The following is a 15538-nucleotide window of genomic DNA, read 5'->3' on the forward strand; positions in this document are numbered from 1 at the left end:
CTCTTCACTACTGAGGGGAGGGGGGGGGAGTAGAAAAATGTGTAACTGAAAAATATGCAAGCGAACAAATGCTGAAAAACTTTTATAGCATATAACCAGAAAAATAAAATAGTGATTTTTAAAAGAGACAGAAAGATGTGAAGAATTTGAATGATAAAATATTAAGGTGGAGCCTTTGAAAGAGGTTTTGGGAACAGCTAACAACCCTGTCTCTCTACCTTTCTGTTTCTGTTTGTCTGTCTCTGTGTCTCTCTGTCTATCTCTTGGTGTGTGTGTGTGTGTGTGTGTGTGTGTGTGTGTGTGTGTGTGTGTCTGTCTGTCTGTCTGTCTCTCTCTCTCTCTCTCTCTCTCTCTCTCTCGGTTTCTGCAATGAGGAAGTCCTCTACAGCTCAATTTCCTTTCCCTCTCAGAGCGTCTGAAACAGGAAGCCAAGGCAGTGAGGGAGCTGCAGCTGCACTGGGGACAGTGGCCTAAGCATTGCAAGGGTTTCTGCTGCCCATCGCCCGAGGGCCGATTGCCCAGTGTGGCCTTGGTGGTGAGCGGGCAGGGCTGGGCCCCTCGGCCACTCTGCCGAAGTCCCAGCGATGGTCCACTGCTGGAATCATGGGAATATCACCCGGTCTAAGGCCGAGGAACTGCTCTCCAAGACGGGGAAGGACGGGAGCTTCCTAGTGAGGGCCAGCGAGTCCATCTCCCGAGCCTACGCTCTCTGTGTCTTGTGAGTATGGTGCCCCCTTCCCTCTCTCTTCTTCATAGGAACATCCCTCAGTCTGACCCTTGGCTTCACTGCCGAGTGAGTGGACCACGACTAAACCAGGCCCAGGAGCAAGGCAAAGTCCTCTATTCTGACCACAGAAGATGGTCAAGGCTCTGCCCCCTCATCTGGAAAGTGAAGGGTTGGATTGGATGAGCTCTGAAACAATGATCCCATGTCCTGGGTTCAAATCTGAACTCCAAGACTTATTAGGAAAGGCTCTTTCCTACTTGGTAAAGGGAGAGTAATATATTGATGGGGGGCAAGGTTGATCTATGATCCTCCAATGACACAAGAAAGGCTGCCCCATTTGGAGCTTCAAGAGGGTGGGACTCTTTACAGCTGGGGATCAGCCTACTCTGGGGCTCTCAACTGGGCTTGATGTGTTCTCCAGAGATACAGGCCTTCGTACGGGCCTTCAACTTGGGTGAAACTTTTCCCGGAGTTCCCTTCAGAGCTGAGGTTCCCTCAGGCCTGTTCTCCAGGGCCAAGGGTGTGAGGCCACTGAAAGTGAAAGGTCTCCTGATCATGTTGGGCTTCCCCTAGATGCTAGAGGGGCAAGGAGGAGACATGGGGCCAGTTTGGTGGCGGCTGAGCCTCTTCTGGAGAGGCCCAAGCTCTGATCTTAGATAGTTAAGTCAATGTTAGGAGGCCAGGAACCTCAATACTCACCACCCCCACACTCAGAAGTTTTTTTTAAGATTTTATTTATTTTGAGTTTTACAATTTTTCCCTAAATCTTCCTTTCCTCCCCGCCCCACCCCCCAGCAGTCTGTTAGTCTTCACAATGTTTCCATGGTATACATTGATCTAAGTTGAATGTGATGAGGGAGAAATCATATCCTTAAGGAAGAAAAATAAAGTATCAGAAATGGCAGAATTACATAGTAAGATAACGGGGTTTTTTGTCCCTAAATTAAAGGTCACACTCAGAATTTTTGTGGGTTTGTGTGTGTGTGTGTGTGTTTAAAATGACCTAACATCAGACCATCCATACTTCCTTTGAACCAGGACACTTCAAGAAATAGTCAAGGAAGAGGTTGGATCAATCAGAAAAATGGCTTTAAAATCATCTTAAAATGACATTCCTGTTGGCAAGGTCAAAAGTAGTTGAATGAACCCACAGCTTTAAGCCCACCCCCTTGTCCCTCAACCCATTCCAATTCTTCTCCTTTACCCCACTTTTCTGTCCCCCTTCCTGTCCTTTCCAAATCCCTTCCTGTCTCCTCCCTGTCCCCCAAACCCCCCACCCCGTACCTGTTATTTGACCTGTTCTTGCCAAGTGCTCTGGGTGTCCCCTTGGCCCCAAGTACCAAGGGAGCACTTGGTAACCAGGGTCCTTAAAGTCAAATCATAGGCTCCAAGGAAGGGTGTGCCCCCTGAGAAGGGCTACAGAAAACCTCTGCTATAGAACATTCCAAAGAGGAGGCCCATGGAGTTTGGGGCTCTTCTGGAACTGTCCTCATGGGGGGAATGGGGACAAGAGAGAGAGAGAGAGAAGGCAGAAAGGGTGGCTCTGAAGAAGGCAGAGTCTCAAAAGGCTTAGGGGAAAGGAGGAATATTGGAGACAAGAGGGGAAAGCCAGGATGGAAAGACACAGAGAGAGACCAAGAGTTTGCAAATATCCCAGATGCCAATCCCTGCCAAAGTGAAGGAGGGTGAAGATAGCCCACACTAGGTGGGGTGGCTCCATAGCCTCCAATTGGCTGATAGTCCTGGCATGTCTGAGAGAAGGCACTGAGCCATCAGCTTCATCCTGGAGCTCAGGGCCCAGCTCAGTCAACACTTAATAAATTTTATTGGCCAATCTATCAACATGCCCATGGAAAGGAAGTGAACTTGGAGCACCCGAGCTGACCCAGAGACTCAGTCCCATAGGAGTCAAGCATATAATCCCCAGGGAAGGAGAGCTGGGCTCCTGGTCTACATCTGTAGGGCCCTTTAAGGCCTCTTAGGCCCTCGCCTCACCACAGCTGTGTGGGGAAGGGAGCAAACGCATGATAGGATCAGTGATTCTGAGCAGGGAGGGCCCTGAAAGGCCATGGAACTCTCATTTTACCAAGGAAGAAACTGAGATGTGGAGTCATCATGGGATCCTAGACTTAGAGCTGGGGAGGACCCCAGATATCATTGAGTCCAACCTTCTCATTTTGCTGATGAGGAAACTGAGGCAGAGGTGGATTAATTTGTTCCCTTTGTCTGCTTGGATTTGATCAAAGTACAGTTCTTTACCCCATCCCCACCTTCCCCCCAAAAGATGATAATTTAATAATTCAAGGCAATAAATATTTATTGAGTGTGGTTGGCAAAGGTCTCAGACTAGCTCCAGACATATATCTACATGCAGAAACATAAATATCTGTATACAAAGGGGTTTTGTTCTTTTATGGGTGGGTGAAAAAGGTTTGGTGTGAATTTAAAGAACAGAAAGACTGGATCCTGGGGGTCTCTTGGTGCCCCTTCTCTGTGCTTTCCTCATTTATAAAGCGAGGGTTTGTACCAAAGGACCTTTCTCTACTCTTCCCATCCTGCATCTCTGATCCTTTCTTCAGACCCATTGTTAGGGGATCAGGTATAAAACCAAAATGGAAGGAGTCTTTGCTCTTGTAAAGGCTTCCATTCTACAGGGAGGGAATTGGAATGGGGAGAAAGCTCCAGGCAGTGAGGAGAATCGGGAAGGCTCCTGAGTGGGGCCTTGAAGGAAGAGAGGGATTGGAAGATACAGAGGAGGTCCAGGTGTGGGCATTCTTGGGTGTGGGCATCTGCTTGAGTGTGTGCTTGCAAGTGAGAGATGGAATTTTAGTTTCTGCATCTGCCAGTATGGTTGGTATACCCCCGGACCTTTGCCCAGGCTGTGCCTCATGCTCTTCTTATCTCTAGAGTCTCTAACTTCCTCTGGGAGTCATTAAATTACCTGCAAAGACCCTTCCCCATTCTCCCTGGTTGTGTGGGTCCTTGTCTTTTCAAATGATCATGTACTTATACCCCAGTAGAATAGAAGTTCCTTTTTTTCCCTTTTTCACTTCTTTATTTCCAGGGTCTAACACAAAACCTTATACATCGTAGGTGTTTAATAAATGTTTGTTGACTCAAATTGAATGCAGGGAGAACAGGAAGGGAAGGAATGAGAAATGAGACTGCAGAGTTGGCAATTATTGGATTGTGGGAGACCTGAAATGCAAGTGTGGGATTGATTTACATTTTACCCTAGAGGCAAAAGGGAGTCAGAGAGATGTCTGACCTGTGACTTAGAAAAATTCCTTTGGCAATGGTATTGGAGAACTGGAAACAAGGAGAGCAATTGGGAGACTGGTGGGGCAGTATGGGGAAAAAATGATGAAGACTCACAAGGATGAGTGGAAAGAAGGGATGGATGGAAGAGCGGCTGTGGAAACAATGAATAAAGTCATTTGGCACCTGGGAGTGAATGGTATTATGGGTAAAGAAAGAGAAAGAAATGAAAAAACTGGCCACTTGATCTGAAAATCAAAGGACAAAGTTGGAGGTTTAGGCACCAAGGACTGATAAAGTGACTGGAAAAGGGGGTGGGAGGAGAGGGATGAGTCTGGGGAGGCCAAATCGGCTGCCCGGGAAGATGGCGTCCCTAGACAGAAACAAAAATAACAAGGAACTGTGACCTAAGAAGCAGGGAAACCATGAGTTCTGTTTTGAATGTTAAAGTTGAAATGCCTAAGGGATGTTTCAGGTAGAGAGTCCAGCAGAATGAACCCTGGGAAAGAGATGGGGACTCAATGGCAAGATCTGGGAGTTCTGAGATCTGTAGTCACCAGGTTCCAAATGAACAGAGAACAGGTGGCAGATTTCTGCTTCCTACTTACTTGAGGCTCACAGTTGCTCATTCATTCATTCATTGTCATTCGCACCTCCCCCAATGCAATTGTTACTTCCTTCTCTCATTATCATTCACTCAACCATAGTTTCTAGCTTCTATGTTCAGACCCTGAGCTAGGTAGGGGCTCATGGGGGAAAAAGATGAATGAGCCACTGCCTGTCCTCATTAGAGAGCTTACAGGCTAGAAGGGGGATCTAACATGTATGTCCATAACTGATAGGAGACAGAGAGGCAGATGACCTCAGGTAGGTAACAAACTCCCCTTGGAGGGCCATCTCCAGTCATCCTGATTCCTATCTGACCACTGGACCCAGATGGCTCTGGAGGAGAAAGTGAAACTGGTGACCTAGCACAGCCCCCCCCCCCAATCCAATTCAGGTGCTTTTCATGGTATCACCACCCTGATGTCATGTTCTTCTTCAAAAATGAAGGACAAAAAGAATTGGACGTTTCCCAGTGAACAAATTAGATCATCACTAGTTGGGATTATGGTAGAAGAGTATGGTAGTGGATTGGACTGGCTAGTCTGTGAGATCTATCCCAGCTATGACCTGAGATTCTATTTCATGGGGACTCAATATGAGTCAAAAAGGCTCATGGCTGCTGAGAAATCCATTGGGATTCTGGAGTGTGTTGAGGCATGTGGCTTCCAGGAATGGGGGGGGGGTGTCCCATTGTTCTCTACCCTCCAAAGATCTCATCTGGAGGATTGGTCTCCATTTGGGGTCAGGCAGTTTAAGGACAGTAATAAGCTGGTTCTTGACATATTATAAGCAGCTGAAAGAAATGGGGACATTCGGCCTGGAGATGGGCAGAGGAGAGCTAGATTTGAGAATTTGTAGGAAATTAGACCTAAAAAAGATGTTTAACTTGCCTCACATTTCCCTAGAGCAGAGCTAGGAGCAATGGGAACAATTTCCAAAGAAGACAAACCAATTTCATTACAGCGCATATTAACAACTAACACTTATATAGCGCCTCCTGCGAGTGGCAGACACCATTATTATTTCATTTGTTCTTCGTGACCTCTTGGGAGATAGGTGCTATTTATTTTTCCCGTCTTACAGATGAGGAGACTGAGGCAGACAGGTTAAGTGACTCGCTCAGGCTCACACAACTAATAAGAGTGTCTGAGGCCAAATTTGAACTGAGTCTTCTGATTCTAGGACCAGGGCCCTATCCACTGTGCCGCCTAGATATTTAATTTAGGAGTAGTGTCAGAAAAAACTTCCTCCTGATGAGAGCTATAAAGAAAAGAGAAGAGAAAACGATGAGAAGAGCAGACGAGAATGGCGAGCTTCCTCTCTCTCTGGAGGACTCCAAGCAGACCTAGGTGAAGACTTGTCAAGGATGTTGCAGAGAAGCTTCTTGGTTAGGCATGGGTGGAACGAGATGGAGGCTGCTGCCGCCCTCTCCAGCTCCGACCTTGAGAATTACTCTATAACCGTCCTCTCCTATGTCTGGGGCCATCCACTCTCTGGGGAATAGGCTGGGGTGGGTGTGAAACATGATCAGTTCAGAATGTGGATTCAGTTGTTCCCTTGTTGGATCAGAATCTTTTAGGAGAGCTGCCTCAAGACAACATTGAGGGAATTGGGGCTAGATGAATTCTGGGCTTTTGCCCAGCGTCCCTTCCCACACATTCCCCCCAAAAAAGAAATCCTTCCAAAGGCAGAATAGACTCTACATTAGACATTTTGTTTATTTTTAAGTTTTAATTTTATTCTGACCTTAACAAATGCCAAATAAAACGAATATTTCCATATTCATAATGGAAGAGAAAGAACAGGGTGCATATGAAAGTGCAGGTTTCTAATCTATACAACTTGTTTTCCTTTTAAGTCTGTAACAAATTCAACCTGTACTTTTCAAAGCTATCCTCTTGGTCTGAATTTTTTTGACCTTCCAGATGACCTTCCAGAAAATTCTTCAATCAATCTCTTCTCTTTCTTTTTTGGGGAGTGATCCTATCTCTAGCTCCTTCTCCCCTCTCTATATTGAAATAAAAGGAAAGAAAAAGACAACCCACATAAGCAAGAATGTAGTTAAGAAAAACCAGCTCTAATTCTGGCCATGCCTCCAAATGTGGGTTTCATTCTGCAACTGAGTTCATCAGTAGATGAATTGCATGTTTTATGTTTGATTTATAGATGTGTCTTGCTACAAGGTAATATCCCAACCTGTTTTGTTATTTTCGGTGAATCCTGATATTTTATTTTATTTTTTATTCATAGTATTTTATTTCATCAATTGCATGTAAAGATAAAATTCAACTTTCTTTTTTTTGAAAGACTGTGAGTTTCAAATTTTGCTTCCTCCATCTCTCCCCTCACCCTCCCCAAGATAGCAAGCAATCTGATAGAGATTATATATGTGCATTCATGTAAAACATTTCCACATTAGTCATGTCGTGAAAGAAGAATTTGTTATTTTTTAAAGATTATTGATATTACTTCCTAATATATTCTTTCCTCTATTTTCCCCAGAGAACTGACTCTTATAATTAAGAATAAAAAGGAAAGGAATTGGGGGGAGGGAGGGAATAATTCATCAAAGGGAATCAGATTCATCTGACTGTATATGCAGTGTTTCGGATCCAAATTCCCCCTCCCCTACCCCCAGAAAGAGGGGAGCAAGGCACATCTTACCTTCTTCCTCGGGTCCAAGCTCAGTCCTTCTGGTTAGGCATCACTAGTTTTTGGTTGTCATTGAGGTCCATTAGTTTATGATTTCCCTGGTTCTGCTCTACCTTCAGTTCATGTGAGTCTTCCCTGGCTTCTTAATTCTTTGGACTCATCAATTCTTAAAATGCAGTGATGTTCCATCACATGCCCCCCACTTTGTTTAGCCATTCCCCAATCCTACTGACCAATCTGTTTGCATGTATCCCACAAATAGAGCAGCCTCTTCTCAGGGGTATGAAGGTGATGGCCCTGGACTGGATCTTTGCCATCGCACACAGAGATGTATCTGCTTGTGGGAGTCAGCTCCATTCTCCATATTGATTCCTTTTATGAAGAGCATGCTCCCTCCATAGAAAGAGACAAGACCCCTTTAATTTAGAAGAAAACCAGATATCTTATTGTCTGATCTCGTTATCTCTTATACTTTATGTTTCTTCCTTAAGGATAGCATTTCTCTGTCATAGCACTCAATTTGGATCAGTGTATACCATGGAAACAAAGTAAAGACTGACAGATTGCTTTCTGGGAGGGGGAAGGGAAGTAAGATTGGGGGGAAAATTGTAAAACTCAAATATCTTTAATAAAAAAAAAAGAAAGAGACAAGACATCTTAAACTGAAACTTGAGGATAGAGGGCTTCTAAGGTCCCTTTCAACTCTGAATTATGATTCAATAGTGACTTCTTAGAGAGGGCCCAGCTCAAGTGTATGGAACAGCCAACATCCCCATACTGTTTTGAAGGTTCTTTTTTTTATTTTTGCAAGACAATGGGGTTAAGTGACTTGCCCAGGGTCACACAACTACATAATTATTAAATGTCTGAGGCCAAATTTGAACTCGGATCCTCCTGACTCCAGGGCCAGTGCTCTATCCACTGCATATGCTTTGAAGTATCTTATCAAGCACTTTGCCTTTATCAGTAATATATCTCACTTTCATATATAAATGTATTTATATTCCATAATCTATGTGTATTCCAAACATCAGTGCTCTGCCTTCTGAAACAGCTGCATTTGGAGCACCATGACCTGCTCCTGTCTATTCCGCCAAGTAGCTATGTAACCTTGGGCAAGTCATGAGTAATAATGATGTTGATGAAGGTGATGGTAGTTAATATTCATATAGAATGTGCTCAGCAAATTTCAACTTGGATCCTTACAACAACCCTGAGAAGGAGGTGTTGCTATTCCCTCCATTTTACAGATGAGGAAACTGAGGCTGAACCCCTTGGTCAGGGTCACACAGCTAGGAAATATCTGAGACCAACCTCGGTTTCCTTAGAGGTTAGAGATAAGAATGTTGTAATGCCTCCTTTCCACGGTTTGGTAGAAGGTACCAACTTTTCTGTTTCTCTGTTTAAAACCCTTCGCAATTTGGCTCTAATCTACCCTTCTAAACTGGGGATTCTTCATCTTTTCTGTACGGTGGACCCATTAGGCAGTCAGTCTGGTGAAATCAGGGTTCCCCTTCTTAGAATCTCATTTCTAAATAATTGAGGAAAGGTTTAAACTTCAGTTAGGGGTTGCCCCTCCCCATCCAAGGTCAAGGGTTCCCTGAAATCCATCCATAATAAGAATGTTTGGTGTCAGCTGAGTTTCCATCATTTCCCTCTTCTTGGGCTACATGCTAGGCTACCTGGCCTGTTGCTGTCTCTTGCCATCTCCCACCTCCATTCCTTTGTAACCCTGTCTGGCTGCCAGACCTCAAATGCCCTCCTCTCATCTCTCATCTTCAAGATTCCTATTTCACCTCCTCTATGAAAGGCTCATCCCAGCCCTTAGAGCTCTCTCAGTCACATAGAAAGTTGCTGTTCTCAGCCAAAAAAGAGGGAGGTTGTTCTCACCTCTCCCTCATTTACATATCTGCTGGAGGAAATGTCACAAGAGTATCACATGGAAAGATAAAAAAGAAAACTGCCCCCTCCCCCTGCCGCTCTTTGCCTCCGTCTCCTCGCTGTTCAGGCCCTGGGAGGCTGAGGAGAGGCAGGGAGGCCTTTGCTGCTTCCCTGATGGAAGACAGGAAAGCCAAGGCAGATCTCCCAGTGACTCAGCAGGGAGCCCTCAGCCAGAGCTCGGGTGGGGGGGTGGGGGGCTAGGGGGTGGGGATGGGGGAGAAGCCGCAAGGACTGGATTCTAGTCTTGGCCGAGCCATTTGTTATTTCGTTTCTCTCTTTTAGATGGACTACATACATGTTGGTATTACATATATACACACACATGTGCAGACATGTTCTCCCTCCCCAATATATAATAAGCAGATAGTTCCCCATGGCTGAACATGATTCACCGTACACTTCTTTCTCAGATGAGAAGCTCAAGGTCTGATGGATAGATCAAACCTTTATTAAGCTCCTGCTATATGCTGAGCATGGGACCAGAGATTCAGAGGCTGAAAGGAGGCAGTGACCACTGCCCCCAGGTCAGACATGAGATGCATGAATTCAATGGTGACTGTGTCGAAGGGGAGGCATCGAAAGACATAGGGAGCAACCTTCACCCTCCTCAAGGGGCTTCCAGGCTGCTGGGGCCAGGGGCACCCAACCACAGATGTCAAGCAGGCATTAAGCCATTATTAAGCACCTGTTGAATACCTTGCTGACTTTGGGTAAACATAGATACAGTTGAGCAAAATCCTTGCCTCTCTCAGAGGGAGGAAACCTGTTTGCATGGAAGTAAAAATAATCAAGGTCCAAGAGAATGGAAAGGGGCAGCTGGGTGACACAGAATGGAAAGAGCACCTGGTCCTGGAGTCAGGAAGACCTGAGTTCAAATCTGATCTCAGACTCTTGATCCTGTCTTTGTGACCTTGGGCAAGTCACTTAACCCCATTGCCTCGCAAAAACAAACCAACAAAAAAGAATATAAGGGGAGGCTCTGGCAAAAGGGAAGATGTGCTGTTCTGAGAGGTAGAGGAGAAGAGAGAGGAAATTCCAGGCAAGGGGCCCAGTCAGGACAAAAGTCAGAGGTGGGAGATTCAGCACTGAACACATATATATACAATGGAGCTCTGGACTTGGAGTCAGAGGCTGACTGGCTGGTCTTGCAGGCTGCACAACTAAGGCTGGAAGCTAAGAAAAGGGGCCAAGCAGAAGTGGTGGAAGGAGTTTCCTCACACGGGAATTCTCTGCCCCTGTTTTTGGCCACATCTGGCCGCCTGCTCTGGGGACCCATGCTTCTGTCTTCCGCTCCCTCCCTCCCCCACCCCCAAAGCCCCACCTCGGGTGTGGTGCTTTTCCTGGTGAACTTGAAAGAGCTATAGAAATGTCTGTTATGATGACGCTGCAGAGCCTAACTTGACTTCCTCGGGGTGGGAGGTGGGAAGAGAAACTGGCAGGTTGTGCCTGCTGGTCTCTGAACAACTCCTGCGGAGAGTCCTCCAACAGGGACCCTGCCATGCTGGCCCTGTCAGCAGGGCAGTGCCCTTTAGTAATATGGGGCAAAGCCCAGCCTAGTCTGGGGTATCTCCTGGAAGAGCCAGGAGTGACCACCCCTGAGTGCTTCATCTGCTCCCTGTGTGGTCATGAGCTGGTGCCTTCCCAAGCGCAGCCTCAGTTTCCCCATTTGTAAAATAGGAATCAAAGACCCCTAAACTAAGAGCTGGAAGGGATGTTGTCAGAGGTCATCAGACCCAAGGACTAAATGGCAGAACCCCAGTCCTGGGCCAGGTTCCCTCTTCCCCATAGCATGCTGACTTCCCACGCCAGCATCACCCGGTATCCTCTCTGTTCTGAGCAGCTACCTACTCCAAGCTAGGGCTGGAGGAACACTTGTTGTCTAGTGTTACTGGGAGACCCTAGATCTGTGGTCATCCCTCAAGCATTTGCCAGACCCCCACCCCATGCCAGGGACTAGGCTACCATCTCAACCCCTTTCTGCAAGAGGCTAATGGTCCCTTGGTTCATCCAACAAGCCAGGGCAAGATGCCAGCTGTTGTGATGAAAGCTTAATGGTCCCTGCCCTCAGGGAGGCTTGCCCTCCAGTGGTATTTGTGCAAATGAAATGGAAACAGGTAAAAGAGGGATGGGATCGATTAGCCAAGATGAAACCATGTTGTGGAGGATGTTGGGCCTAGTTTCCTGCCAAACCTGGAGTTTGAGTTTGATCCTAGAGGCAATCGAGGACAGTTAGAACTTCTTGAGTGAAGGAGTGGCTTATTGGAATGTCACTTGGACAGCTGAGTGGAGGAGAAATAGGAGAGGAGAAAGAGCTGAGGCAGGGAGGATGACGCCAATAATCCAGGGGAGGGGAAGTGGAAAACTCTTGTAGAGTGACTTGGCCAATGCTCAGATGGAGTGGTGAGGGAGGGAGAGGAGACAATAAGGACTCTTAGGGACTTGAAAGGAGGGTTGTGCCCCTGACTAGAAAAGGGAAGTGAGGAGGAAAGGGATGTGTTTGGGGGTGGTTGTCATTTTCCTATACGCTGACCTTAGACCAACCTGGAATACAACATCCATAAGAAAGACATTAGACTGTAAGCCCCCTGAGGGCAGGGACTGTTTCATTCATATAGCACCTGGCAAGCAGGAGGTACCCATCTATGTTTATGGAATGAACCAATAGAGGGTAAGCTCATTGAGGGTAGTCATTGTTTCACTTCTGTCTTTGTATCCCTAGTCTCTCTCACACACTGAGCACACAGCCAATGCTTGTTGGGTGATTCCTAATTAAGGAATCAGAGAAAACTTCCTGGAGAAGGTGACATTTTGGGTAGACCTTAAAGAGGGGATGAGATTATCTTCCAGGTTCGCTTACCCATTCCATTCCCGCGACCAAACTAGACTCTTCAACCATCTTGGTCATGCCATTGCTCAGCCACTGGGGAAGGTGGTTGAGTCATGAGGTCTTAGGCCCCTCTGGTTTGGTGTTCATAAGAATCCTGAAGGCCCTGACCAGGGGCCTGGCCAGGACTTAGGACTGGCTCATTTCTCAGGTTTGGAGATGCCGTGAAAAGACTTTGAGAATAGCAAAACCTGAACAAATGAAAGGTGTTGTTGCCTTGGTTTGGTAGATGCTAACAATGAGTGGGTAGAATTTGTGGTTGAGTTTTGTAGAATGGAAAACTTTAGAGGGGAAACCTATGTGGGACAGAGTTAACCTGGCTAACTCTTGAGGTCACTACCCACAGGAAGATGGAGAATCAGAGGGCCGGATTCAAATCCCACCCCTTCCACTTGCCAATTGTGTGAACTTGGGCGAGTGACTTCCCTTACTTCCTCATTTCTAAACTGGTTCTGAGGTCCCTTCCGTCTCTCAGTCTAAGAATCTTGGATTCTGTTTGTTTGGATAGGAGGCAGCTAGGTGGTACAGTGGTAAGAACTCTGGGCTTAGAGTCTGGAAGACCCTGCCTCAGTCAGTTCCTAGATGTGTGGCTGTGAGACCTTGGACAAGTCACTTAACCCTATATTTTCCTCAGTTTCCCCTTCTGTAAAACAGGGATTATGATAGCTCCAATTTTCAAGGTGGTTGTGAGGATCAAATGGGATAAAGTTAAAGTGTTTTATAAACTTGAAGTACTGGCTATTATTATTTATTAGTAGTAGTAGATAGAAATTGGGCATCCCTGGATTCTACTAAGTATGACTGAAACTCTCTAGGGAGTGTGACATATTGGAAAGCAGGCTGGACTTGGTGTATCTTCTATACTTCCTCCTAACTTTGGGCAAATCCTCAGTTTCCCCCTCTGTGAAATGGGGATACCTATTGTGCCCAGCTCTGAGAGTCATGGGGAAGAGCAAATGAAACAGATATGTAAAGAGCTTTGTGAATCTCAAAGCACTGGTACCCCAACATACAATGGGGTCCTCACTGTCATGATGCTGATATTTAATATCTACTTTACTCACTCTTTTGCTGCTGTTGTTTTATGGGGGGTGGTTTTCCTTTTGCCAATAAACCAGCAGAGTGTTCCTCTAAGCATGCTGAGCCTCTGCCCCATCAGCTCCCGCACTAGGACTGCCATTTTCTTTTCTGTTGGTCTGCGTTGGTCTGCAGCCTGGAATGATGGGAATGTTACCTCTAACAGGTACTAGCTGCATGACCCTAGACGAGTGACTCACCTGAGGTTTGGCAAAACCCAGACTTATCTCCAAGTTATTGGTAGGTTTCAGTCTATGTCGATGGATAGAAATTTCCACACTGAAGAGCTCCCAGATCCTTGATAACATGTGTGCACTAGAAAGCATGGCGCCTCTATGACTTCCCGTCTCATAGAATGGGACGCACTTGTGGAGGGAATTTCTTCATTTAGGAAATCTCTCCTGCCTACATTAGATCTGACGTGGAGGAGAAAAGGGCAGGAGAGGGAGGAATGAGGGAAATCTGCCCAGCATGTGGGGCTTTCCTCAGTTTCCTTTAACTTTCTGAAGATCCCAATGGATCTGTCCAGTGACAACTCTACCACCTCCCACCACCATCTTCTCTACATGAACAGCCCATTTTTTTCTGATCCATATTTTATTTTGATTTTCTCTTGGGTTCCTTATTTATATGTCACAGTTTGCTCTCACTCACTATAGGGTTCTTCACCGTTCTTTGAGTTTATTCTGTTTACAACATTAAACTTAAATTGGAGTTCACTTAACCTCTCTGGACCTCAGTTTCCTCATCTGTAAAATGGGGGGAGGGATGAATTTGATTCCCTCCCAAGTCCTTTCCAACTATAAATCTATGATCATGGGAGCATAAAAGCAACGAATAAGGCAGATTTCAACATGCTCAAATATATTTTTCTCTTTCCCTTGACCTTATTACAAAATAATCTCCCACCTTTTCTCTTCAACAATTAATTTCTGTTCATTAAGCAGAACTTGCAAATAAACCATCTGGTGAGATCAGTGATGCAGTGTAACCTGGGTGAATTTATTGCATGTTTATATCGGTTCAGATTTTTAACTACTTTTTTGGGGGGTAAGCCATTGGGGGCCTTAAAATACATTTCATTCTACCTTTCCATGGCTGCTAAGGTAGTTTTTTAAAAAGTTCCAAGATCATTTAAAGTAATTCTTAAAAGTAAAACTTTTTTAAAATAACATAGCAGCAAGTGTTTTATTTACTTTTTATTTTTTAATTTTATTTCTTTGTTTTATTTTATATATTTTAAGACATAAACGAACCATCAATAGAAGGTATGATCAGATCATTATGCTATTTCACACATCACATGAGTGGGACATACAACACAGGAGGAGGAATAGCTTTGTCCAGGGCTGTCATAAAAGAGTAAGTCATCCCATTAGTTTTTATTGGTTGTTTATTACGTTCTATCTGTGTCTGGATGACTGGGTAGAGCAGTGAATAGACTGCCAGACCTGGAGTCAGGAAGATCTAAGTTCAAACCCAGCCTCAGGAACTTCCTAGCTTGATGACCCTGGACCAGTCACTTAACCCTCTTTGCCTCAGTTTCCTCCTCTATATAATGTGCTGGAGAAGGAAATAGCAAACTTCTACAGTATCTCTGCCAAGAATATCCCAACATGGGGTCATGGAGAACCAGACATGACTGAAAACAAAATGACAAAACAGCATAATCTGAACACTTTGCTAGAATCTAGGGAGATGGTAGTGAAACATTCTTGCCTTGAAGGAATTTCGATTTAGGAAGATGACACATATGTAGATGCATGTAGTCATATACATATATATAAAATATAAAACACTTATAATTAAAATAATAATCTATAATATAATAAAAGGATAATATAAAATAAATGAAGTATGAAATACATCTCTACATATAAATAAATATAGTTTTATGGGAGGTTTCAACAGGAGCAGCCTGGAGAATCTAGAAAGCTTTCCTATAGAAGGAGATGCTGAAGTTCTGAAGGAAAATGCCTAGAAAAAGTCAAGGAGAGGAGGCCAGCCAGTACCAAGGCCAGGAGATGGAGGAGGGGCAGGAGGAAGGCACAGAGAGGATGAGGGAAGGGAGGAAAGTGTAGGAAGGCTGGGAAGCTAGATTTGGATCAGGTTGTGAAAGGCTTTAAATGTGAACTAGAAATTTCTATTTGTTCCTAGTTATTTTGTTTTGAGTGGGAGAGTGATATCATCATAGCTACCTATTGGGAAAATCACTTTGGCAGATGGAGGGTGGATTCAAGGTGATCCCCCACCAGTGACTCTTTGGATTTCTTTCTCCATGATCTAGGCTCCTTCTCTTGGGGCTCCTCTTTGTAAAGAGCTTAGCTTAGAAGTAGGTGCTATAGAAGGGCTTATTTCCCTCCTTTCCTCCCAAACTTCCATGTGTATGTGTT

At 45.1% G+C, this 15538-nt stretch overlaps 1 protein-coding gene across 2 annotated transcripts in view; it reads left to right on the forward strand.

Annotated features, from left to right (window-relative positions):
• Window positions 1–434: 434 nt before the first annotated feature.
• INPP5D (inositol polyphosphate-5-phosphatase D) overlaps window positions 435–15538 on the forward strand; it is a 137291-nt gene continuing 122187 nt past the window's right edge. For both annotated transcript variants that reach the window (XM_074189703.1, XM_074189702.1), the window contains exon 1: window positions 435–718. In XM_074189703.1, the coding sequence (XP_074045804.1) occupies window positions 585–718 (134 nt within the window). In that variant the 5' untranslated portion in view covers window positions 435–584. The remainder of the gene's footprint in view (window positions 719–15538) is intronic.

The sequence above is a fragment of the Macrotis lagotis genome, chromosome 5 (genome assembly GCF_037893015.1).
Source record: "Macrotis lagotis isolate mMagLag1 chromosome 5, bilby.v1.9.chrom.fasta, whole genome shotgun sequence".
NCBI lineage: Eukaryota > Metazoa > Chordata > Mammalia > Peramelemorphia > Peramelidae > Macrotis > Macrotis lagotis.